The 27902-nt window shown below is 41.3% G+C and overlaps 1 protein-coding gene across 3 annotated transcripts; it reads left to right on the forward strand.

The window, feature by feature from the left end:
- Nucleotides 1-1531: 1531 nt before the first annotated feature.
- Nucleotides 1532-27876, forward strand: terf2ip (telomeric repeat binding factor 2, interacting protein). Of its 3 annotated transcripts, none has more exons than XM_073072566.1 (4): nucleotides 1532-2178; nucleotides 6974-7116; nucleotides 15350-15634; nucleotides 22332-27876. In XM_073072566.1, exons 1-4 carry the CDS (start codon nucleotides 1581-1583, stop codon nucleotides 22536-22538), a joined length of 1233 nt encoding a protein of 410 aa, XP_072928667.1. In that variant the 5' UTR covers nucleotides 1532-1580; the 3' UTR covers nucleotides 22539-27876. The 3 variants fall into 3 exon arrangements, with proteins under 3 accessions (XP_072928667.1, XP_072928668.1, XP_072928666.1); XM_073072567.1 differs by lacking the exon at nucleotides 22332-27876 and adding an exon at nucleotides 17268-20371; XM_073072565.1 differs by lacking the exon at nucleotides 22332-27876 and having other exon boundaries at nucleotides 15350-16154.
- The last annotated feature ends 26 nt before the right edge of the window (nucleotides 27877-27902 follow it).

Raw genomic sequence — 27902 nt, forward strand, 5'->3', positions numbered from 1 at the left:
TCAAAATGTAGGTTTATGCCTCTGATGCTGGTTCCCCTACTGTTTTTTGTTCAAGATTCAATTAGATAGATTTACGATGTGGTAATGAGTATCAAGAACATAACTATACATACTAAGCCTAGAAATTTATTTTGACATTGAAGCATAGAACATTGATTTGTATTCTGTTGTAACATGATTTTTTGCATGTTTTATATAATGTTGATAACTCAAATACCTAACAATTGGAGTAATAACATAAGGAATAGGAAAAGGTGCCGGAGTTTAATTCATTACAATAGTCCAAGATGCTCCTCACCTCTGCTCAATATCAATTTCCCCTGATCTCCAGTGAGAACTTTCCTCATCACCATTTTAAATGGTCAACCTCTTATTCTGACAGTATGTTCCCTAGTTCCAGGTACCTAGAAGAAATACCCTCTCATCACCATCCTGTCGATCTCCCTCAGAATCTCATATCATTTAAAAAATATTATCTGTCATATTGCTAAACACCAACATTTAGGCCAATTCTAATGAACCCTAACGTCACAAAAATGAACCTAGTGCAACTTCTATACATTGTGTTCCACTGTCCAAAGATAAGCCAGTTAGTAGGTTAATTAATCATTGTAAATTAGACTCAGGTTAAATTGGTGGGTTGCTGAGTGGCACAGCTTGAAGGGCCTGTTCTGCACTCTATCTCTAAATAAATAAAATAAAAAAGACTGGTGAATAGTAAGGCAAGTCAATACCATTGTAATTTTTTAATCTTTCTCACCTTAAGTTCACATCTCACCTCTGAAAAGTTTCTAGGTGGAGTGGAACTTACAGGAAAGTATCCAACTTACATCACGTCCACTACTGACCAGCTACAAATATGCAGGCAACGCTTATCTCTGGCCATTTTCAGTCGTTACCATCAGGGCGTACACCAGAACATGCAAGAGGACAACATTCAACATCTGCAAAACAAGATCTTCAACTGAACTGCCTCCACTGTGCAACACTGCCTGCTGACAGCAATGGTCCAAATCAAGACTTTGAGAATGTAGTCCATTTCCTGACTCTAGTACATTTCAGGAGCCATCTCTCTCAGCAGACTTTGGCCACTTTATCATAAGTGTTTGCAATTGTGCTTATGGCAAAGGTGTATGGGTATACAGGGAATTAAGGAAGACTTTTATTTTACTTAAGTATTTGGCACGCACTGCCCGAGAAAGTGGTCAAAAACAATCAAGTATCCAGAATTTGAATTGGTAGGGTTTAGGCTGTGGGAAGGTGGTGGCAGGCTTCTAGAACAATCTCAAGCAGATCATCAGTTTGAGACACTTATGCCCGAGAGGTAGCTCGCCTTCTACCATCACTCCGCGGCTAACTTGTTTACGTGCCCTGCTTCGCAGTTTCGTTTCCAGCATGGTTCGCCACCAACCGAAAGCCAGCCTCGGGGCATTATCCTATCAGGAGCTCCGTTCCTTTACACCGCTTTGGACTATCCAATGAAAAGTAGAATCCTTGTTCATCTCGGCCTATCATATGACAAGACAGCGTCACCATGTGAGCGCGCGTGTTTTCTGTTGATGGTGTCAAGCTCGAGCTAGATGGCTACTAGTGAGAAGGCCGGAACATCTGGCCTTTTGTCTCACTCCAGGACACTCTTCCTGAGAAGCGACGGCTTACCGCTGCGCTTTTATATCAGGCCAGGGGCTGCCAAGAGTTTGCTACTGCCGCTAATATTGCACGGGGGCGGGGTAATGTGTCGAGTGCAGGAGCCGGGCGCCATTCTATTAATGGAGTCGGTGGAAGGGGAGGAGATGCCGAGTGGCTACGTCCGGACACAGTACGTGTTAGACTGCGTGCAGAAGAACCAGCAGTTAGCCATAGAGGATTACATGGCAGTCGGGATACCACCGCAGCGAAAGCGGCAACCGAGCAGGGTTGCCTACTCCAAGTCGGAAGATGTGGCTATCCTGATGTACGTGCGCGACCACGGCGGCGCGAACTCGACGTGCGGCAACGCGCTCTGGCGCGAGATGGAGCACGTACAGCTGACACGTCATAGCTGGCAGTCCATGCGGGCCCGCTACCTGCAGCAGCTGCGCGGCCGCGAGCATCTCTACCAGATCGACAGCCGCTCCGTCATCCCCACCGTCGTCGTCCACCAAGTGCTCGACGGGCCGCCGCCCAACCCAGAAGCGGGTAAGGGAGAGGGCCGCCCCGAGTCTTGCTGTGTGACGGGGCGGGTGGTAGTTACAGCCTGCCGGTGGGGAGAGCGGCCACTGCGCAGCCTCCAAACTACACGATCTTGCGCGTGTGCAGATCCCTCCCGCATAGTAACACCAGTTTTTTCTGTTACCTTGGTCTTTTCTTAGTCACCATTATTCCTTTTTATTTTTAAAGAAAGCACTTAATGTCATTCTGTTCCATATTTGCTGTGAATTCCATAGTTTCAGACGATTGATTGAAGTGTCAATTCATAGGAGAGCAGAGTCTGAAAAATAGTGTGGAGGATCACTGTATTTTCTAATCACTAAATATTCTAACCTCTAACATAATTGTGCTAATGTGATTGTCTACCCTCTTCCAAAAAATACCGGTAGATCATTGGTTCTCTCAACCATTTATTGTAAGCTGGCTCAAAGTTTGAAAGGAAAATATCACTGGAAAGAAGACCTTGCTCAAGTCTTGTAAGGTCTGATGGTAATGGAAGCAATTAGCTGTTAAATTTTCTAAGTTCCTTGTATAAATTGCACGTTGCAAAGATAGTCTACTAAAAGCATATTCATGATGACGTTGGAGAGAAGAGACTATCTGTTGGGAGTCTGGAGCAACAATCATTCCCTTTCCTCCCATAAGTGCTGCTTAACCTGCTGAATTCCTGCAGCAGATTCTCACAGTGATATTGTCATTATAGTAGTAACATAAAAAACCTACAGCACAATACAGGCCCTTTGGCCCACAATGCTGTGCCAAACATGTCCTTATCTTAGAAATTACTTAGAGTTATCCATAGCCCTCTATTTTTATAAGCTTCATGTACCTATCCAGGAGGCTCTTAAAAGACCCAATCGTTTTCTCCTCCACCACTGCTTCTGGCAGCCCATTCCACGCTCTCACCACTCGCTGCATAAAAAAAACGTACCCCTGACATCTCCTCTGTACCTACTTCCAAGCACCTTAAAACTGTGCCCTCTCATGCTAGCCATTTCAACCCTGGGGGAAAAGCCTCTGACTATCAACACGATCAATGCCTCTCATCATCTTATACACCTCTATTAGGTCGCTTCTCATTCTCCTTCGCTCCAAGGAGAAAGGGCCAAGCTTACTCAACCTTATTCTCATAAGGCATGCTCCCCAAACCATGCAACATCCTTGTAAATCTCCCCTGCAGGAGGGATATGGTTTCCACATCCCTCCTGTAGTGAGATGACCAGAACTGATTATGATCTATGTAAGTTATTTCAAACTGAGTTGGTGATAGTTTGCAGATAAAAAAGTTTGTAGATAAAGGAACAGTTGATACTTTGGATCAAGATACAGGAGTGAGATGTGCTGACAGGTGGGAAGGAGGAAGTGATGGGGTGGAACTGGGAGACTGGTTGGTGAGTGATGGGTAGAGAAAGGTTATAGGTGAAGGAGATGGGAGAGGGAAGGTAGAGACAGAGCCTGGAAAGTGATTTGGAGGCAAGAGTCTGGAATCTGATGAGTGATAAGTGAATCGTGCTGATCTCAATCTTGTCTATTGCATTTGGTGTTCTCAGTGACATAGAGTAGAAACTGTTTTGCTGAACTCCTGTGCTTTGTCTATAATAGTCTAGTGAGCTGCAGTGGCATGCTGTTTCAACTTCCTTTCCTATTCTCGTACCAAATTCTACCGTCAGCCTTTGTCTTATTCAACATCAGATTCCAGCTTCCACCTGTTTACCTCCATCCCCCTCCCGTACTCCAATCTGGCTCCATCTGAGCCTTTTCCTCTCTCACCTGTCTCTACTTATTAAACACCTGCAACTGTGTCCTGATTCCAGCCCTTCTCATCTGGTTCCAGTTATTGTCTGCCAGCTCCCGACTTGCCCTTTCCTGTTTGTGTCTCTCCTTCACACTCGGTCTGATGCAGGGTCTCAGCCTGACCACCAGTTGTTTTTTTTCTCATTCTGAACTTCAGCATCTGCACTCTTGTATGTTGTGGGTATTGGATCATTTGTTCATGTTTCCAACTTTGGGGTCATATCCTGATATTAACTCCTATGTGATGAATGTTTGGAATTCTTACGACAGAAGGCATTTGAAGCCAAATGCTTAAACATATTAAAATAGTTACAAGTAGTTCTAGGGTTAAATGAATCAAAAAATATAGTGAGAAAGGGGAATCTGTATGATAAGCTAAAACATATTGAATTATGGAATGGGTTTGAAGGGACAAATGGCCTATCCCAGCTTCTGTATTTCTCCTCACCTCTTAGCTGTATATACAACTGGTTTCCTACATAGAGTGTTTGCAAAATTGAAAGTGAGAATCCCCCTCCCAGGACTTGAGACCCTCGTATCCTTAGTTCTGGATTTCCCCACCATGGGAACTCCTTGCATCTCTAGGCTGTCCAATTCTATTATAATTGTAAGTTTTAGTGAGGTCCCTTATCATTCTTCAAAAAGCTGGAGAATACAAAGTCATCGCAGTCTATATATGCTATGGATAATACATTATATATTGATATAGATAACATCACCTGAGTGCTTGCTTTCATTGGCTTTTCTTAATCCCTCGTTGCTCAGGGAATTTGTCTAGTTTTGTAAGCCACTGAGGTAGAAAGCTTCCATCATTTATCGGTTTTATATTGCATGTGTGCTGGAGCCTTTCTGCAACCTCCTTCCAACTCTCGTTTACAGTTTAATGCCATCTGGAGATAACTTCAATTAATTTGTTTTTGTAAATCAGTAATATATTGTAAAGAGCTCAATCCAAAAACCAAATGCTGTGGCACCTATTGATTACTGCTTTCCAACTTTTGCAGTACCTATGTCAAGCAAACTCATCTATTCCTTCAATTTCTGAAATACAGATGACACCTAGGAATAGTGTTTATCGGACATTCTGTTACACAAGCTGATTCTGGGCATACAGCTTGCAGGTTATGGAATTCTGAAACTAGAAGATTTTTAGTTACTCTAGCTCAGAGGCAAGTTCAGCCAGGGAAATGGGAAATTTATTTCAAAAAACTCATTATTAAAACAAGGTAGCTTTTCCTTTGTTACTGCACAGGTAGCATACTTCAACTAAAGAATCAACTAGAATATTTCAATTTAATACATTGACATTATTTTCTGTAAAATAATCCCAATCTCTTTGAAAGTCTTGTAATTGAAACAAGACTTATTTAGATTTTTGAATCAAATAAGTAAAACCGGAAAAATTGCAGTGATACTGCAGTTGATAATGATACATAAAAAAGACACGTACGTTCAAATGCTGGTGGAGAATCTCACCTGACCCCTCAACACCAGCTCCATAACCAAGAAAGCCCAGCAGTGTCTCTACTTTCTGCGAAGGCTGAGAAAAGTCCATCTCCCACCCCCCCCCCCATCCTCACCACATTCGACAGATAATGTATTGAGAGCATCCTGAGCAGCTGCATCACTGCCTGGTTTGGGAATTGCACCGTCTCGGATTGTAAGACTCTGCAGCATATAGTGAGGTCAGTTGAGAAGATCATCGGGGTCCCTCTTCCCGCCATTACAGATATTTACACCGCACGCTGCACCCACAAAGCTAACAGCATTGTGAAGGACCCCACGCACCCCTCATACAAACGCTTCTCCCTCCTGCCATCTGGCAAAAGCTACTGAAACATTCGGGCTGTCATGACCAGACTGTGCAACAGTTTCTTCCCCCCAAGCCATCAGATTCCTCAATACCCAGAGTCTAGACTGACATCTACATCACTTATTATTATATTGAAATGTCTGCTACCGTGCCTATTGTCTTGTTTATTATTTATTTGTTTGTTTATTATTGTACTGCACTGTTTTGTGCACTTTATGTAGTCCTGTGTAGGTCTGTAGTCTAGTGTAGTTTTGTGTTGCGTCATGTAGCACCATGGTCCTTGAGGAACATTGTTTAATTTTAACTGTGTACTGTACCAGCAGTTTATGGTCGAAATGACAATTAAGAGTGACTTGACTCGACTAATGGCTGACACTGGATTAAGTCACATGAATGTAGGCAGAAAAGAAAGTTTCCTTATTTACTTTCTATTGCTATTTGCTAGTCAATTAGAAGATGTTTTGTCAGTCTGAACCTTAGCATTGTCTCATCAAATACTCTTGTGTATTTCATTGAAGTTGCCTCTTTTAAATGCTAAAGATAGGCTCTCATTTATGACTTAATTAACCAGTTAATTATTCTTTGTGGAGCTGCAGGACCTACAGTTTAACATCTCATTCTAAAAGCACTACCTCTATACGGTTTCAACCTGAATTTTTTACCTTTGGATGGCCGAAGTGGGACTTGAAGAGTGCTTTACTAACAAACTGTGCTTATGCTTATCATCTCTATGCAATGGTTAGAGGCCACATTTCCTGCTCGCATTGGTTCATCCATGGTGGGAAGATTTATTAAAGATTGCCTTAGACTTGCTTGTTAAGCAACTGGAAACAGGCCCTTCAGTGTAACTTGATTTTGCTGAGCCCATGATGCCTACCTGAGCTAGTCCTAGTTGTTTGTGTTTGACTTAGTATATCCCTCTAAGCCATTTCTATTGGTGTACCTATGTATTTTAAACATTACTATTTACCTGCCTATTGCCTTTGGCAGCTCATTCCACATTTCACTATGTGTGTGCTTGCTTATAAGCATTAGATGCAACTTTATATTTGTCAAAAATTGCAGTGACTTCTAAAGATCTAAGTAACCTATTGAGGTGATATTTCAATGATTATTGAATTAGCATTATACCACTTGTCTTTAATAGTTTCTCCTGTGGTTAAATGCATCTGATAGGTAAAAAGAATACTGACAGTCTCCAACATGCTGACCCAAAGTCGGTTGAGGGTGCATCTTTCCCAGATGAGCAGGAATCTGATGGTGTAAATTCAGAGGAGGAATTCTTCAACATATTTCCAGTTGCTATTCGGGAATTTGAGGTAGGCTTGTTATCCTGTTAATGCATACTTTGTTCTTTTTGAGGTTTGAAAGCTTTTCTTAGGATGCAAAGCAACCAAGTATTCCAGGTTGAAGATTATGCTTCGTTTGTCTCCTATTTTTCATCATAAGACCATAGATAAAGGAGCAGAAATAGGCCATTCAGACTACCTTGTCTGGCTGATTTTTTTTCCACCCCGTTCTCCCACCTTTTCCCTGTAACTGTTAACCCCTTTACCAATCAAAAACCTATCAATCTCTGCCTAAACTACATCAAATGACTTGGCCTCCACAGCTCTGTGGCAATGAATTTCAGATTTATCATTCTCTTGCTGAAGAAATTCCTCTTCATCTCAGTTCTAAAGAGATGTCCCTTTATTGGGACATCCTCTCTTGGCCACTCTATTTAGGTTTGGAAGGTTTTAGTGAGACCTCCCCATTTTTTCTGAACGGGTACAGGACCAGAACCATCGCTTTTCTAAGAACAACACCTTTTTTTGTGGATATGGACTCCAGAACTGTTCACAGTATTCCACATGTGGCTTAACCAATGCCTTGTAAAACCTCAGCAGTATATCCTTGCTTTTATATTCTTGATCTCTCAAAATGAATGCATTTGTCTTCCTTAACAATCTGCAAGTAATCTTAAGGGAATCCTGAACTGAGACTCCTATGTCCCTTTGCACCTCTGATTTCTGAACTTTCTCCCCACTTAAGAAAAAATAGTTTACACCTTTATTCTTCCAATTAAAAAGCATAACCCAATATATTCTTCCAATTAAAAAGCATAACCCAATATATCCTATACTGTATTCCATCTGCCACTTCCTAAGCTGTTTAAGTCTGCAAGCCATATGAGATATCCTGCACCAAGCAGGCAACACAACTGTCGGGACTCTGTATTCTGGCTATTGATAACAGTGTCTATTCTCCTGACTATATTAAAACTCTCTTCCCCACCTCTTGAATAGCACACTGCACCCTGTTAGATTACTTGTATTTCTTACAGACAGTGTTCTAGTCCACATATAGAGCAAGAATCTCAAACCTGTTAGAAAAGCTCAAGAACTAAGGAGGCTCCTTCAACACTACCTTCTGGATCTCCCTAGCTGCTCAGTAATACTCATGCCCTTCTGTCCCTGAGCACTGACCAAGTTTGACATGGTTAATCTCAGAGGCTTTCTGAAACACATTGCACAGGTAATTCTCCTCCCTGATGGGTCACAGCACTTGAAGCTCATATTCCTGCTCATCAACTTGGAACTAGAGTTCCTCAAGAAACCAACAACAGGGACCACAATGGGGCCACCTGCTCCCACATCATGCAGCTGTAACACATTATCTGCATTTCCACTTAATTTAGTTATGATCTTTTTTAATATCAAAATACTTTGTTTTTATCTCATTGATATTATTTAAATTACAGTAAGAGGTTTGCTAAGTTCAGGAAAGGGAAGTTAATGAACCTCATGCACTCGTATACCCACCCTCTTCTTGCCAAACCTTCCCTGCTCAGTCAATATAACTGCTCTGCCTGATTCTGCCATTTATTGACTGTTTTGTCTCCCAATTAGCCAATCCTGTTGATGCAATGCTTTATCCCTTCTCACCGTACCCTTGTTCAGCCTCAAGCACTTCCTGTGAATTGAGTTCCTCATTCTCTCCACACTATAGTTTCTTGAGTTTCCTGTTAGTTTTTATTTTGTGATTGCACTATAACGATGGCCTTTGTTCTGCAAACATGCTTTTTGTATCCACTCCTTTCAGTCATTCACACTTACACAGGCCTCTTACTAGTCACCCTCTTTCTCTTTTAGAGAGAAGACCCAATATGTTTTATTTTCTTGATTATGGATAGCTGTTTATTTTTGGTATCATCATTGTTGGTCTTCTGTACATAATTATTGCCTCTTGCCTTGTATTGTGACAACCAGGACTGTATTCAGCATTGAAGAACAGTGTGCAAGTTTAGCAAAGTGAAATATTAACAAGCTCACACGGACCTCTGATGCTTTAACTTTGACATGTGTAAAACATTTGTAGAGTAGAAATGACATATCTCCTGCATTGTGGCCTCCTTCACCCTCAAAAGTGGCTAGAAAGAACCCATGTAATAAATGAATTTAAGTGATACTGAGATTGGGGAATGCAGGTGTAACCCTCTCACTATTGGGTCGTAAAGAGTTCACTATTACTGTGCATACATGCTAAATGCAACATAATTTGACAATGCATGGGAATAATGAGAAAGCCTTTTCCAATAAATAAACACGCCTAGGGTAAATACAAAACATAAAAGTTTGAATGTTCCTTTAAGGGAAAGTAGGATTGATACTTGTATGAACACTGACACGCCCATGCAAATTTGCTGTTCGCCTGAAAGCAATAATTTACACCAGTATAAGCTTAGATTAAAGTTGTATTGACAAAATATTTTAAACTAACAAAGTAAAGAAAAATGCCCACTACACACATGATAGCCTAAAGCGTGCACATAATTGTTGGAGCTCATTGTTGTGTAGTCAATCCAGATTTGCGTCACTCCATTCACTGCCTGAAACATGGTCCAAGTGGAACATAAATATCCAACAACAAGGTGTCTCAAACATTCTCCAAAGTCATGTGATAAGTAGCTAATTAAGAGTTATTTGTCCATTCTCCGTGAGACCATTGTCTGCATGAGGACTTTGCGACAGCAATATCTGTCCTTCCAAATGGGTTCTGTCCGCATTTCACCATGTTCTTCACTCATGTTTGTCATTTCTTTCCATTCTTTCATCTCCCTCTTGCTTTCTTCAGCTCTCCAGAAAAATGGCTAACTCTGATCCCTCTAGAATGTTCTGCAGCATCTTGTTGGACAAAGTGTTAGCAAAATAAATCCTACTGGCTATTATAACAAGCCTAACTTAATCAACTGAATTATTATTTTAAACAGGAAAAAAAACTTGTTTTTACAATGTAATTAGAGGAACACATTGCATTTTGAGAAAACCTTCAGAAATAAAATGCCCAACAGCATAACTGTATTGATACAATAAAGCACGGTTTAAATGAGGATATTACATAAGAAAAGTGCTTAACATTGTGGGCACAGGAACTGTCAGTATTTTGACTCGTGTAAAGATAAAACATTTTACACAAACTGTACATTTAATAATGTTGAGTACCTGAGCTATAAGGAAAGGTTGAATAGGTTAGGACTTTATTCTTTAGAGTATGGGAGAATGAGGGGCGATTTGATAGAGGTATAGATAAGGCTAATTGCAAGTAGGCTTTTTCACTGAAGTTTGTTGAGACTGCAACTGGAGGTCATGGGTTAAGGGTGAAAGATGAAATGTTTAAGGGGAACTTCTTCACTGAGGGTATGGAATGAACTGCCACTAGAAGTGGTGAATGCTGGTTCGATTTCAATATTTAATAGAAATCTGGATAGGTACGTGGATGGGAGGGGTATGGAGCTCCAGGTTCAGGGCGATGGAAATGGGTATATCAGTAGTTTGGCATGGACTAGATGGGCTGAAAGACCTAAATCTTGCTATAGTGCTCTGACTCAACGACTGACTAATGCTAGCCGCTGACTTTATTTTTTTTTTAAAAAGTAGGTGGCACCTTATTTAATGTAATTTGAAATTGCTATGTGTACGTAGCACACTTGGCCTAGATTGGGATTTTAACCAACAATTGTCTGAAGCAGGGTTTCCCAATCTTTTTTGTTTTGCCCAATGCCCCTCCAAAGCACCTTCGTGCTTGCCAATACACCTCTTGGGCTCAATATACTTTCTGGCACCCCCATACTGTAAAAACATGTCTACCATATGCTAACATGAAAAAAATTATTCTGCTTTATTTGTCGTTAAACATAGTTTACACAGTACCTGTGTACTGTACAGCAACTTCAGTACTCCACATCTTCTGACCTAGAAGCTGTATCACTAGCTCTATGATCTGACCGACAGTAAGAATGTTCAGATTGGGTGTCAATGGGGTGAGAGATTGCATGTCTGCTGTGACGTTCACCTGTTTTTCTTCCCTCTATTTTTGGACACTGCCTTCACCCATGTCCAGTTAGGCCACACCTGTAGCATATCAACTCCTTTACCCTCCCATGTATATTCCAGCAGTTCCTTGCATTGTGCCCTGGCTGCTGCAGATAAAACAAACCCTCAGGGACATCACAGCAGCTACATCCACTGTAGCCTTTCTATGATTTCTCTTGCACTTTCTTTGGTCTATCTCACTGGCCCATGAAAATATTGCAGGGTAGGTCGACCCCACCGTTATTCCTAAATCTAAAATTTCCTGGTGGGCTGAGCTCAGGCTTTCCTTTATCATTTTCAGGAAGACTGAACTGTCCCTCCCTGGATTATCCAACTCGGAATACTCCTCATGGGCTTGGTATTTATGTTCTACATAATCTGTGACTGCTTCATCGGCTCTGTGAAACACTGCCATTATCATTCCCCACTTAGTCTCACCCCTCCCCAGTCACTGCTTTACTTCCCCTTTAAAAGAGAGATATCTATCTTCATTCCTGGTGTTCCTGGTAGTTCCCCATGTGCCATCCTGCATCCCCAGGCCATTCCGTCCCGCATATTCCTTGGGCACTTTGCTATTACCAACACGTGTATATCTTTAGGGTGCATCAGATGAATTTCAACCATTTCCTTGAGCTAGTGCCAGAATTCTGAATTCCCACATGCAGCTGTAAGTGAGGGCAACTCTGATAAAATGCTTTGTTTCTCCCTGGGGGTGAAGGGCTTATGAATTGTTGTAATCAGTCATAGGCTGGCTTGGATCACCAGGGTTCTTAGCCTGATGTTGCCTTACTTCAAGAGGTGCCATCCTAACAGATGTATCTGGGTAAAACCTCTCCCTGAATTATCTCCACACTAATTCCTACACTACGCAAAATATAAATAATGGGTATGAGTTAAACAGCCCATACTTAAAGCTGCAGAGTATGTACTCTGCAGTCTTCCTCTTTTGAGCATCTGAACTCCTGATGCCTGTTGTATGCCTTTGCATCACACTCGCAAAACGCAAATGCTGGAATGCAGTTCCCTGAAGGAGTATACATGCTCCCACTGTGGTGTCCTGAACCATCAGAAACCACCCTTCACAAGTGGTGGCTCCGACTCACCAAATTAACACGCAAAGTTTTGTCTCACATAAACTCACATGCACACACCACTTTTGTATCTACCAGCTAAGCTCTCTGTGTTCGTGGTATCTTGTGTACTAATGACCTGAACAGATCCAAGTGTGAGTGCTAATTTTTAAAAAATACTCACCCACCTAGACTGCTAAGATGGCTGGCCACATGATGGGTCACAAAGGTATCCCACTCCTGACCCAAATGTAATTGGTGTGAATGAAGCCACCAGAGAAAAATACTGGTCGATACAAAGTAGCTGCGTTATTCGACAAAACAAGGCATGATATGGAGACACTTTCGGTCGAAAGGTCTTGCTGGCCCAGTGTGGGGCTCAGTATTTTATGTGCTAAGATTCAAAGTACAATTCCATATTTACAAAGTATGCACATTGCTTTCTTTCTTTGAATCTACACAGAAACTTCACACCTTCATATTCTCACATACACCACAGACATTCAAATGAATTTTATCAGCATTGTCTGGTTTGAATTTCATGACTTTTAGGAACCCATTGCTCAGAGTTGCATTCCAAATTAAATCCACAGTACGTATTCAGATATGAAGACTGGTAGACAAAGTGATTTGATGAAAGTGCTAAACCCAAAAATTGTTCTAACATTTTCTATGCAGGGAAACTGAGAACATTCTTCTCCCAGTGTTTTGCTTTATATGTTTTTAATTTTCCAATAAAAGTGGACACTACACTTTTTGCCTGAGTTAAATTGAAATTTGCAATCTGCAGTTTCATTTTTAGAATGTTCATTTTGTCATATGGTTCAGCTAGGTATGCTGCATAGAAGTTCAGTAAATTCAATCACACTGTCAAAAAGGTCGAAATGTTTTAAGCAGCAGCTTTTTGACAGCCTTCTTCAGTGTGAAGAAGCAACATTTCAAGCCTTCCATCGTTATCTTAACTGGCAAAATAATCCATTTAATGGATGAGCTTTAATTTTGTTGATAGCATATATTACAAGAATTATGCTTGAAATAAGTTGCTGGCTGAGGTTTTTGGCTGCAAGATGTTGATGATTAATTAAACAAGCAATTGCAAACAGGCTTGGAATTTCTTTTTTTCCTAAATGCCACTAAACCAGCATGGCGACCTGTCATATATGATGCTCCATCTGTTACAAAAGAAATCATGTTCCTAATCAGAATACTTTAATCCTCAGTATACATTTTGAGCTCATCGTAGACTGATTCTCCGTTGATAATTGTTTCTAACTTTTTACAAAAGAGAATCTCTTCATAAACTTTTTAATTTTTGATAAATGGTACATGCCATTAGCAGTGCCTTGTTTTGCACAGTTGGTGCATCCGAAGTCTGAGTTTTGTAGCTCTGTGCGTAGTTGATACTTGGTGTCTTCACTCATTTTGTTAATACGATGAGCTATAGAGTTACTACTCAGAGGAATTAATTTTAAAATACTGGTATCCATTTTGAAAACAGTGGTAAGCACTTATGATTCAGCAGGCATTATTACTCTTTAGCCAATTGTATCAGATTTTCCACACTTCGCTATCACTTTGGAAATGTTATAAGAAGCAATGAGACCACTATTAAGGTCACTTTTAGCTTTCTTGGCAAATGACTCAAGTGTGCAACGCTTTCCATATGTTTCTTTCATCTTCTGGAACTGAGTAAGATCATAAGTAGCTTGTTCAGGGTGTCTTTTAAGTATTCCTGCAATCTTGATGGCTTCATTGGACAGTGCAGTATTAGAAATGAGAGACATGGGGTGTCACTGCTCTGACAGGAATGAAATACATTCCAGGTATGACACATTGTATTGATACACTTTCTGTAGTTTGTTTCTTAGCAGTATTAAAATTCAAGGTTCACTGCCTGCAGACTCAGAAATTGCACTGTACATATTTATCCATCAATAATGGGGCTAAATTAAAATAAAGAATTAACACAAATTGGGAATGCCTATTGGATGTTGACGAGGGTAGCGAGTTGACATGGATGAAACAATGGTAGCAGCCCACAAAGGAACAGCAAGGTGAAGATGATGATTACAACAGTGAAAATCATGTTGACAAGGATTCAGATTGGAATCTGAATGTTAGTCGGAACAGAGCTGATGTTTGGCAAGCTACCTTTATTCCAGTTAATGTGATTGACCAATCACGTAAGGTCTCATAATCCCCAAAGATGGTTCTTGACAGCACATCTGAAGCCGGGGTCACTTTGAACACCTCAAGAGGAAACCTTGGGTTGGCAGGCTAGCTGGCTCTATTTCACCATTTGGTTCTGGCCAGTGCTGTATTGTTGCATGACTTGTTTTCCAAAGATCTGTAAAGAAAGTTGAGAGGGTGTACTTACCAACTGTTAAATTGCATGAACTGGTTCTGTGCCATGAGTCAAGGGGAACTGTTGGGCACCTTAGTTGCTAATTTGTGCATTCCCACTAATGTCTGCTTGGTTAAGATTGCCAAGTTTCAGACACATTGTGGTGATGAGTGCTCATTGCCTGCAGGGCTATGGCTCATCCTGTGTTCCAGTGCCTCATCCAAAAAAAAAGGACGTGCCTGTCTCATGTCTCAAGTTGGGTACCATTTACTGCCTCTCTTCTCTCTCCCCCCCCCCCCCCCCCAAGAATCTTGAATGCCCCCGATGACTTCTATTTCCCCTAATGCTCCCTTAGGAGATGTTACCATCCCCTTTGGGAATTACTGCGCTAGAGTGCTGTGAGTTGAGCCATGTAGATTGTTATCCAAATTGTTATGATTGTTACCATCAGCAAAGAACATTGTGATTTATATTTAGTAAGATTTTAATTGCTCATGTTGTTTCATACATACCTGACTCAGCTGAACATGCTTTGTTGTTCAGATGTGAGAGATGTTACTGGTCCTTGGAGGTAGTGAGTCTGAGTCCCATGGATCAAAATGGAATTGATGGGCACGAGAGAATATGGTGTCAGGGTGTAGGATAATAACCGGTTTTGTCCCTTGCAGCTGGTATGAACTGAATAGCTTATTCTTTGTCATTGTAAGTATAAAATGAGATTCTTGAACTGTCCTGTATACTTTTTACCCTTTTTTTTAAAGCATCTTAATTTTCTTAATCCTAGGTTGATGAGACCTCTGAACAGCTGAAGGAGACTAGTGATGTTTCAGAGGTAAAAAATATCTCACAAGAACAACAGATGGAAACGGACAAACCACCAGAAGTGAGCAGTGATGAAAATTATCCTAAAAGGAAAGGAACTGTGGAAGAATTAAGTGCAGACAGTGTCCAAATGGAAACAGACAAACCACAAGAAGTTACCCTTGATCAGCCTTGTACTAAAATGAAAAGACCTACAGCAAAATTAATTGTGGACAATAAGCAGATGGAAGCTGCCAATCCTCCACAGGTGAGCATTGAGGACCACTGTACTAAAAAGAAAGCATTGTCAGAATTTGTCATGAACAACAAGAAGCAGTCAGACTCAGGCGCTCAGGCATTAATAGATGAGTTGTCCTTGCCCACAGCTTCACAGGATGAAGTGGAATGTGCAACCATGGCTATCAGTACACTGATGCAGACTCATAATTTAGATCTCTCTACAGCCACACAGTTGCTATTGAAAAACAATGGAGAACTGGCAGCAGCATTACATTTCATGGAAACTGGCCACCGCCCAGATGGTTATCCTATCTGGACACACCAAGATGACCTTGACCTTGAGAATGTTGATAGAAAAGTGCAGGAGAAGCTAACCCAGAAGTTTGGCTCTGAGAACCTCGCAAAACGCATTGCCTTTAGAAAAAGTTAACAATAAAGGGAGATAGGATTTGAGGAGTGACTATCATTGAGTCCTGCCTCCTCTGTTTCCTAAGAATTGAATTTACAGTTGCTTTGCTGAATAAAAATCCATAAGCTATAAAAATCAATTAATTTGGAGTCTCTTCTTGTATTGGTATACAAAACTGATTCTAATTTGCCACAAATATGGACGGAAGGTCATGCTTGTATGAGAAATAGAAATGAGGGTTAAAGGCCATAGAATGCTTCCCATATTCCCATCAACTTCCTCCAGATTCTGCACTTGTACACCAGAGGCAACTTGCAGTGGCTAGCTTGTCTACCAAACTGTATATCTGTGATGTGGAAGGAAACCGGAGCACCTGAGGTCGCAGGGAGAAAAGCAGACTCCATGCAGCAACACCAGATGTTGAGCCTGAGGACAGATCATTGCAACTATGAGGTAGCACCACTGCTACCCCATATTAGCTATTTAGATGAAGTTTTGCTGAAATTTAAATTTACTGTGCCCAATCAAAAATGCAGTTTTGGAAAATAATCCCTGAACAAATTTTTTTAAAGCAGTGGGTTTGAGTGGAATAAGTGCTTATGACACAAGAAAGGGAAACATTTGGGGGGCATTGATTAAAATATCAATTACAGAAATAAGCTAAAATTTGCAAATCATTTATATGTATAACTCAGACACTGATCTCTACAACAATATCCAAATCTTTCTTTTGTAAATTTAGTGAGATGCTGAAATGTACTTGCATAATATTATTTTTGCCTTTTTTCAGTGAGTTCTCTGCATGTTGTTCACCCCCTACTGTTGCTATCTGATATAACACTTGTTCTGTTTTAACACTGTTTTGAAGTACTGATAATTTTCCTAGCTTGTAATTGGAATGTGGTCTTGATACAATGGACTGATAGGAGAAAAGTTTCAGTGCTTTCTAGTGATGCCTCATGAAAAGTGTGGCTTTTGATGTGGATAAGATTGCATTTGTCTCCATTTCCTTCCAGTCTTTATAATTATGCTAATTGGTGAGAATGTTGATAAAAAGTGTCTGAGAGGCTAATCCTAAAACTGGGAAAAATGAAGTAATACAGTGAAACTACCCCTGTTTATCTTAATGTCACAGAGGATTTGCATTCCTAGAAAACTGCCCGTATTGCTGCAGGATGTTTTTTATTCTCTGATATTAAGCCAATTTGTTGGCGAAGACAAAATGATTTTCTGCCATTATTTCATTGCTAAGGCTAACGTTAAATTTGGGATCTACAAGGCTCGTGGAAGATGCAACAAATTGTGCCCGTCACAGTCACTTAAGATTTGGATACCACGTCAACTGGATTGGCACGCAGCGCTGATTCCCTCCTTTGCCACACGCTCTTAGCCACATGTTTGAGTGCAAGTGGACTGGTATTTCTGCAGCACTGTTGTGCTCCTTATCTGCAAGGCATTTTGTCTTGACCTGCAAAGCTTGTAGATTCAGAAAAGATTGATGAAATGGGGATTCAAAGAAAAGAGTGGGATTTGAGATTGGGGTTCTATTATCACTGATGTATGTAGTAAAATCTGTTGTTTTGCAGTTGAATTACAGTGCAATACTTAAGCTCTACAGCACAATACAACAAGAAATATTTTTTTTAAAAATGCAAAAAGAGAGCAAAATAGTTCATGGACCATGCAGAAATCTGGTAGAGGTGAAGGAACATAAAAACATAAGAAATAGGAGCAGGAATAGGCCATCTGGCCTGTCAAGCCTGCTCTGCCATTCAGTAAGATCATGGCTGATCTGGCTATGGACTGATCTCCCTACCTGCCTTTTTCCCCATAGTCCTTAATTCCCCTACTATGCAAAATCTTCCAACGTTGTCTTAAATATACTTACTAAGGTAGCCTCCACTGCTTCACTGGGCAAAGAATTCCACAGATTCACCACTGGAAAAAGCAGTTCCTCCTCATCTCTGTCCTAAATCTACTCCCCCGAATCTTGAGGCTATGCCCCCGAGCTCTAGTCGAACCAACTTTCCTGCCTCTATCTTATCTATCCCTTTCATAATTTTATATATTTCTGTAAGATCTCCCCTCATTCTTCTGAATTCCAGCAAGTACAGTCCCGGTGACTCAATCTCCTTGTAGTCTAACCCCCCTCATCTCTGGAGTCAACCTAGTGAACCTCCTCTGCAACACCTCCAAAGGTAGTATATCCTTACTCAAGTAAGGAGAGAAGAACTGTATGCATTCTCCAGGTGCGGCCTCACCAGTGCCCTGTACAGTTGCAGCACAACTTCCCTGCTATTAAACTCAGTCCCTCTAGCAATGAATGTTAACGTTCCATTTGCCTTCTTGATAGCCTGCTGCACCTGCAAACCAATCTTTTATGATTAAGGCACAAGCACTCCCAAGTCCCTCTGCACAGCAGCATGCTGCAGTCTTTTACCATTTAAATAATAATCTGCTCTGTTTCCTTCCAAAGTGGATGGCCTCACATTTACCAACATTGTACTCCATCTGCCAAACCCTTGCCCACTCACTTAGCCTATTTATATCTCTCTGCACACTCTCTGTGTCTTCTGCACAATTTGCTTTTCCACTCAATTTAGTATCATCAGCAAACTTAGATGCATTACACTCGATCCCATCTTCTAGATCGTTAATATATATCATGAACAGTTGCGGGCCCAGCACCGATCCCTGAGCTCACTGCTCACCACTGATTGCCAACAAAAGTAACATCTATGTAACCCAACTCACTACTTTCTATTAGTTAACCAATCCTCTATCCATGCTACTACAACACCCCAACTGTTTGCATCCTTATCTTATGGATTAGTCTCTTGCGGCACCTTATCAAATGCCTTCTGAAAATCCAAGTAAATAATGTCCATCTGTTCCCCTCTATCTACTAGGCTCGTTATATAAAAACATACATAACAATACAGGCCCTTCGGCCTGCAAAGCTGTGCCAAGCATGTCCCTAGGCTTTACCCATAGCCCGCTATTTTTCTAAGCTCCATGTACCCATCCAGGAGTCTTTTAAAAGACTCTATCGTTTCTGCCTCCACCACTGCTGCGGGCAGCCCATTCCACGCACTCACCACTCTGAGTAACAATAAAACTTACCCCCTGACATCTCCTCTGTACCTACTTAAAACACCTAAAACTATGCCCTCTCATTCTAGTCATTTAAGCCCTGGGGAAAAGCCTCTGACTATCCACATGGTCATTGCCTCTCATTATCTTGTACACCTATCAAGCCATCTCTCATCCTCCATTGCTCCAAGGAGAAAAGGCCAAGTTCACTCAACCTATTCTCATAAGGCATGCTCCCCAATCCAGGCAATAGCCTTGTAAATTTCCTCTGCACACTTTCTATGGTTTCCCTGTCTTCTATAGTGAGGCAACCAGAATTGAGCACAGTACTCCAGTTGGGGTCTGACCAGGGTCCTACGTAGCTGCAACATTACTCTCGGCTCTTAAACTCAATCCCACAATTGATGAAGGCCTTCTTAACCACAGAGTCAACCTATGTAGCAGCTTTGAGTGTCCTATGGATTCGGACCCCAAAATCCCTCTGATCCTCCACACAGCCAAGAGTCTTACAATTAATACTATATTCTGCCATCATATTTGACCTACCAAAATAAACCACCTCACACTTACCTGGGTTGAACTCCATCTGCCACTTCTCAGCCCAGTTTTGCATCCTATCAATGTCCCACAGTAATCTCTGACAACCCTCCACACTATCCACAATACCCCTAATCTTTGTGCCATCAGCAAATTTACTAACCCATCCCTCCACTTCCTCATCCAGGTCACTTATAAAAATCACGAAGAGTAGGGGTCCCAGAACAGATCCCTGAGGCACACTACTGGTCATCGGCCTCCATGCAAAATATGACCAGTCTACAACCACTCTTTGCCTTCTGTGGGCAAGCCAGTTCTCGATCCACAAAGCAATGTCCCCTTGGATCCCATGCCTCCTTACTTTCTCAATAAACCTTGCATGGGGTATCATCCTTTATTGCTCCCTAGTACCTTAGAAGCAGAGGCAACCTTTGAATAGGAAGTTGTGGAGGATTGTTGTTCCGTACTGATGTGGAACCTTTATTCTTCAAAGTCTCACCGCAACTTTGGGCCCTCCTGCCAAATGAAACTGGTAAGATGCTCATAGCTGAGTCACAAAAAGTGACCATCAACCCAACTGCTCCACTGCCCTGCAGGGCACACTACCCTCTTTCCCTGGAGGCTGAAGAAGGGTTTGGTAGATTGTATAAATCAAACATGGTATGCCAATGGTTTACTGCAATCTGTAAATCAACTTTGTGAATAATGTATGATATGTATTTTACAAAATCCAGGGAAACTCATGAAGATGGAAGGAAGAAAACTAATGAAGATACACTACCCTCAAATGGATTGTTTGTGCATTTACAGCTGGATTTTATACAATTACCTTTATGTTGATATAAATATTTATTGATTTCCATGATGGGTTGAATCCTCAAAGAACTCCAGTAAGTTTGTCAAACAGGACCTGCCTTTGCTGAATCCATACTGCATCTGCCTGCTGGATCTATTTCTTTCCAGATGCCTTGCTATTTCTTTAATGATAGCTCAAGTATTTTCCCAACTACTAACTGGTTTTTAAACTAACCTGCCTTTTGTCTACATCCTTTTTTGAACAGTAGCGTGACAATTACCATCTTCCAATCCACTGGGACCTGCCCAGAGTCCAGAGAATTTTGGTAAATTATCACCAAAGCCTCAGCTATACCTCTATACCTCTGCCATTTCTTTCAGTACCCTGGGATGCATTCCATCAGGACCAGGGGACTTGTCTATCTTCAGGCCCACAAGTTTGCTCAGCACTACCTCTTTAGTGATAGCTATTGTATCAAGGTCCTCATCTCCCATCGCATCCTTAACATCTCTTTGGCATCATAGACATGTCCTCCACCATTAAGACTGACACAAAATAGTCATTCAAAGCCTCTGCCATTTCCTCATTACCCAATATCAATTCCCCCTTCTTGTCCTCCAAGGGACCTACATTCACTTTAGCTACCCTTTTCTGCTTTATATAATTATAAAAAATTTTTACTATCTGTTTTTGTATTTTGTGCTGCTTTATTTCCATAATCCAACTTGCCTTTCTTTATTGCTCACTTAGTGTTTTTTTTTTTTGCTTTTTTAAAGATTTCCCTATCTTCCAGTTTCCCTCTACTCTTGATGACTGTATGCGCATGCTTTTAGTTTGATGCCACCTTTTATTTCATAGAACGTAGAATAGTACAGCACATTACAGGCCCTTCGGCCCACAATGTTATGCCGACCCTCAAACCCTGCCTCCCATATAACCCCTCACCTTAAATTTCTCCATATACCTGTCTAGTAGTCTCTTAAACTTCACTAGTGTATCTGCCTCCACCACTGACTCAGGCAGTGCATTCCACGCACCAACCACTCTCTGAGTGAAAAACCTTCCTCTAATATCCCCCTTGAACTTCCCTCCCCTTACCTTAAAGCCATGTCCTCTTGTACTGAGCAGTGGTTCCCTGGGGAAGAGGCGCTGACTGTCCACTCTGTCTATTCCTCTTAATATCTTGTACACCTCTATCATGTCTCCTCTCATCCTCCTTCTCTCCAAAGAGTAAAGCCCTGGCTCCCTTAATCTCTGATCATAATCCATACTTTCTAAACCAGGCAGCATCCTGGTAAATCTCTGTACTCTTTCCAATGCTTCCACATCCTTCCTATAGTGAGGCAACCAGAACTGGACACAGTACTCCAAGTGTGGCCTATCTAGAGTTTTATAGAGCTGCATCATTACATCGCGTCTCCTAAACTCTATCCCTCGACTTATGAAAACTAACACCCCATAAGCTTTCTTAATTACCCTATCTACCTGTGAGGCAACTTTCAGGGATCTGTGGACATGTACCCCCAGATCCCTCTGCTCCTCCACACTACCAAGTATCCTGCCATTTACTTTGTACTCTGCCTTGGAGTTTGTCCTTCCAAAGTGTACCACCTCGCAGTAAGGCTGGCTCACCCCACCCTTACTGCCCTTGCTTTCAACTGGAATATACTTTTGTTGAGCGCCATGAAAAATGTCTTTGAAAGTCTCTCACCGTATAGCCTGTGTTCCCAGTCTACGTTACCAAAATCCTCCCTCTTCCCATTGCAGTCTCTTATTTCGGCATATTACACTATTATTGCACCCTCCATTTCTATGAGAAACTCTGACGTCACTCTTTCTAAGAGAATCCCTAACTACAAGATCACTAATTTTACTTGTCTCATTTCACAGGACCAGATCCAAGATATTGCATTCCCTTGTGCATTCACTAACATGCTGTTCAAGAAAGCCATTATGGATGCATTCGATGAAGTCCTCAAGACTGCCTCAACCAACTTGATTCACCCAATCTATGTGCCATTTGAAGTCCCTCATGATAACTGCTGTTCCATTCTTGTATGTCTCAAATATTTCTGTTTATTGCCTATGCCACTGTAATGTTATTATTCGGTGGCCAATAGACAACTCCACCAGTGATTTTTTTTCCTTTACTATTCCTAAGCTCATCCTAAATGGATTCAACATTCTGCTCCCTAGATCTTGTATTGTGTCTCACCATTGCCCTGATCTCATCTTTAATGCCTTGTCCCACCTATCTTAACTTTATAGAAACATAGAAAATCTACAGCACAATACAGGCCCTTCAGACCACAAAGCTGTGCCAAACGTGTCCTTACCTTAGAAATTTCTAAGGTTACCCATGTCCCTCTATTTTTCTAAGCTCCATGTACCTATCCAAGCGTCTCTTAAAAGACCCTATCATATCCGCCTCCACCAATGTCACTGGCAGCCTATTCCACGCACTCACCACTCTGTGTAAAAACAAACAAACTTACCCCTGGCATCTCTGTACCTACTTCCAAGCACCTTAAAACTGCCCCCTCATGCTAGCCATTTCAGCCCTGGGAAAAAGCCTCTGACTATCCGCACGATCAATGCCTCTCATCATCTTGTACACCTCTATCAGGTTACCTCTCATCCTCCATCGCTCCAAAGAGAAAAAGCCAAGTTTATTCAACCTGTTTTCATAAAGCATGCTCCACAATCCAGGCAACATCCTTGTAAATTTTCTCTGCACCCTTTCTATGTTTTCTACGTCCTTCCTATAGTGAGGTGACCAGAACTGAGCGCTGTACTCCAAATGGGATCTGACCATGGTCCTATATGGTTGCATCATTACCTCTTGCCTCTTAAATTCAATACCATGATTGATGAAGGCCAATATGCCTTCTTAACCATAGAGTCAACCTGCACAGAAGATTTGAGTGCCCTATGGACTCGGACCCCCAAGATCCCTCTGATCCTCCACATTGCCAAGAGATTTGCCATTAATACTATATTCTGCCATCAAGTTTGACCTACCAAAATGAACCACATCACACTTATCTGCATTGAACTCTGCCACTTCTCAGCCCAGTTTTGCATCCTATCAATGTCCTGTTGTAATCACTGACAACCCTCCACACTATCCACAACACCCCCAACCTTTGTGTCATCAGCAAATTTACTAACCCATCCCTTCACTTCCTCATCCAGGTCATTCATAAAAATCACGAAGAGTAGGGATACCAGAACAGATACCTGAGGCACACCACTGGTCACTGACCTCCATGCAGAATATGACCCATCTACAACCACTCTTTGCCTTCTGTGGGCAAGCCAGTTCTGGGTTTACAAAGCAAGGTCCCCCTGGATCTCATGCCTCCTTACTTTCTCAATAAACCTTACATGGGGTACCTTATCAAATGCCTTGCTAAAATCCATGTACGCTACATCTACTGCTCTTCCTTCATCAATATGTTTAGTCACATCCTCAAAAAATCCAATCAGGCTCATAAGGTACAACAGGCCCTTGACAAAGCCATGCTGACTACTCCTAATCATTATGCCTCTCCAAATGTTCATAAATCCTGCCTCTAAGGATCTTCTCCATCAACTTCCCAACCTCTGAAGTAAGACTCATTGGTCTAAAATTTCCTGTGCTATCTCTACTCCCTTTCTTGAATAAGCGAACAACATCCGCAGCCCTCCAATTCTCCGGAACCTCTCCCGTCCCTATTGATGATGAAAAGATCACCATCAGAGGCTCAGCAATTTCCTCCCTTGCCTCCTACAGTAGCCTGAGGTACATCTTGTCCAGTCCCACTGACTCATCCAACTTGATTCTTTCCAAAAGCTCCAGCACATCCTCTTCCTTAATATCTACATGCTCAAGCTTTTCAGTCTGCTGTAAGTCATCCCTGCAATTGCTAAGATCCTTTTCCATAGTGAATACTGAAGCAAAGTATTCATTAAGTACCCCGCTATCTCCTCCGGTTCCATACACGCTCTTCCACTGTCACACTTGATTGGTCCTATTCTTTCACGTTTTATCCTCTTGCTCTTCACATACGTGTAGAATGCCTTGGGGTTTTCCTTAATCCTGTCAGCCAATGCCTTCTCATGGCCCCTTCTGGCTGTCCTAATTTCATTCTTAAACTCCTTCCTGCTAGCCTTATAATCTATTAGATCACTCTCATTACCTAGTTCTTTGAATCTTTCATAAGCTCTTCTTCTTGATCTGATTTACAACAGCCTTTATATACCACAGTTCCTGTACTCACCATCCTTTTCCCTGTTGCATTGGAACGTACCAATGCAGAACCCCACGCAAATATCCTCTGAACATTTGCTACATTTCGTCCGTACTTTCCCCTGAGAACATCTGTTTCCAACTTATGCTTCCAAGTTCCTGCCTAATAGCCTCATATTTCCCCTTACTCCAATTAAACACTTTCTTAACTTGTCTGTTCCTATCCTACTCCAATTCTATGGTAAAGGAGATAGAATTGTGATTACGATCTGCAAAATGCTCTCCCTCTGAGAGACCTGATGCCTGACCAGGTTCATTTCCCAATACCAGATCAAGTACAGCCTCTCCTCTTGTAGACTTATCTACATATTGTGTCAAGGAACCTTCCTGAACACACCTAACAAACTCCACCCCATCCAAACACCTTGTTCTAGGGAGATGCCAATCGATATTTGGGAAATTAAAATCTCCACCACAACAACGCTGTTATTATTACACCTTTCCAGAATCTGTCCCCCTATCTGCTCCTCGATGTCCCTGTTGCAACTGGGTGGTCTATTTAAAAAAAACACTCAGTTGAGTTATTGACCCCTTCCTGTTCCTAACTTCCACCAACAGAGACTCTGTAGACAATCCCTCCATGTCCTCTTCCTTTTCTGCAGTCCTGACACTATCTCTGATCAGCAGTGCCACGTCCCCACCTCTTTTGCCTCCCTCCCTGTCCTTTCTGAAACATCTAAAGCCTGGCACTTGAAGTAGCCATTCCTGCCCCTGCATCATCCAAGTCTCTGTAATGGCCACAACATCATAGCTCCAAGTGCTGATCTGTACTCTAAGCTCATCCACTTTGTTCATGATACACCTTGCAATGAAATAGACATACCTCCAACCATCAGACTGAGCACATCCCTTCTCCATCACCTGCCTATCCTCCCTTTTGCACTGTCTCCAAGCTTTCTTTATTTGTGAGCCAACCTCCCTTTCCTCCATCACTTCAGTTCAGTTACTACCACCCCCCCCCCCAGCATTTCTACAAACCCCATTTCCAGAAAAGTTGGGATATTTTCCAAAATGCAATAAAAACAAAAATCTGTGATATGTTAATTCACATGAACCTTTAACTGACAAAAGTACAAAGAAAAGATTTTCAATAGTTTTACTGACCAACTTAATTGTATTTTGTAAATATACACAAATTTAGAATTTGATGGCTGCAACACACTCGACAAAAGTTGGGACAGAGACATGTGTACCATTGTGTTACATCACCTTTCCTTTTAATAACACTTTTTAATCGTTTTGGAACTGAGGATACTAATTGTAGTAGATTTGCAATTGGAAATTTTGTCCATTCTTGCTTGATATAAGACTTCAGCTGCTCAACAGTCCGTGGTCTCCATTGTCTGATTCTCCTCTTCATGATGCGCCATACATTTTCAATAGGAGATAGATCTGGACTGGCAGCAGGCCAGTCAAGCACACACACTCTGTGTCTACAAAGTCACGCTGTTGTAGCCCGTGCAGAATGTGGTCTGGCATTGTCCTGCTGAAATAAGCATGGACATCCCGGGAAGAGACGTCGCCTTGATGGCAACATATGTCTCTCTAAAGTCCTAATATATGCCTCAGAGCCAATGGTACCTTCACATACATGCAACTTACCCATGCCGTGGACACTGATGCACCCCCATACCATCACAGATGCTGGCTTTTGCACCTTTCGCTGATAACAATCAGGATGGTCGTTTTAATCTTTGGCACGGAGAACTCGACGCCTGTTTTTTCCCAAAAACTAGCTGAAATGTGGACTCATCTGACCACAGCACACGATTCCACAGTCTTTCAGTCCATCTGAGATGAGCTCGGGCCCAGAGAACTCGCCGGCGTTTCTGCATAGAGTTGATGTATGGCTTCCTCCTTGCGTAATACAATTTCCAGTTGCATTTCTGGATGCAGCAACGGCTGTGTTAAGTGACAATGGTTTTCCTAACAATCTATCAGTTCTTTGTATTTTCAAAATTTGTCTTCTAGCCATAGTTGCTTTAAGTTGAGTGGCCAACAATTTACCTGACTTATCTCCATGTATATAAAATTGACTTTTAGATTTCAAAAGTTGCTGCTCAATGGGAAAAGTCAAAAGCAGATCATGCTGTTTGAAGTTTCACCCTTATATAAATCTTCAACAGGTGATACTGAATAAACTTTTATCTATTTATTTAATCCTGTTAGTAATTACTAAAAGCTTCACTTTAGTTTTCCTTCTTAAAGCTACTGAATACGAGATTATCTGTCCCCTAAGAAAAGATTTCATCACATCCCAAATATCCAAATTTGACATACCCTCAGTTGTATTTAATTCAAAAAATAAAGAAATTTGCACTTTAATAAAACTTACAAATGTTGAATCATGCAGTAGTGTAGCATTAAATCTCCACTGAGATGCATTCCATATATTATCAGGAAACTTCATTATTAGTTTTGTGGGTGCATGATCCGACAACGCAATAGCGTCATACGCACAATCAGCAACAAAAGGCACCAATCGCATATCCAAGAGAAAATAATCAATTCTTGAATATTTATGATGTACATGTGGAAAAAAAAGAAAAATCCTTATCTTTAGGATGTAGAAATTTCCAAATATCGACCAAACCGTATTCTAGTAAAAAGGAATTAATACAGGACGCAGCCTTATAGAGAGCCAATCAATCGAAGGATTGAGACAACAGTTGCCCATAACAACTGCCCATAATCAACTTATGTTCACTTAAACCTGGCAGTGCAGAGAATAACCTCTTAAAAAATTCAGGGCTATCTACATTTGGTGCGTACACACACACCAAAGCCACCTTTTGACCACATAATAAACCAGTAACAATTAAGTATCTTCCAATTGAATCAGTGACAGTATTAAAATGTACAAAAGAGACTTCAAAATTAATAAAAATAGACACTCCTCTAATTTTAGTTACTGATGAAGAATGAATCCCCTCCAAAATTTTTAAAAAACGGTTTTCATCCTCCCTACGGATATGGGTCTCTTTTTTTTAATCGAATTTTCAAATGGTTACAGAAGGAAAAAAAAATTATCAACCCTTCCCCCTAACATATCCCTGTAGAGAGAGGAAAAAAAAGAAAGAAAGAAGAAAGAATGCCTGGATATCTGAAGATCCCCACATGCTCCACGGAGTTCATAATAGCTTTAAAATATATATATTTATTTCTTTCCC

Source organism: Hemitrygon akajei, chromosome 19 (assembly GCF_048418815.1).
Source record: "Hemitrygon akajei chromosome 19, sHemAka1.3, whole genome shotgun sequence".
Taxonomy (NCBI): Eukaryota; Metazoa; Chordata; class Chondrichthyes; order Myliobatiformes; family Dasyatidae; genus Hemitrygon; species Hemitrygon akajei.

Coding starts and splice junctions, on each gene's coding strand:
- terf2ip (XM_073072565.1), top strand. CDS start 1,581: ATGGCTACTAGTGAGAAGGCCGGAACATCTGGCCTTTTGTCTCACTCC. Junction 2,179..6,973: donor GCCGCCCAACCCAGAAGCGG/GTAAGGGAGAGG, acceptor TGCATCTGATAG/GTAAAAAGAATACTGACAGT. Junction 7,117..15,349: donor TTGCTATTCGGGAATTTGAG/GTAGGCTTGTTA, acceptor TCTTAATCCTAG/GTTGATGAGACCTCTGAACA.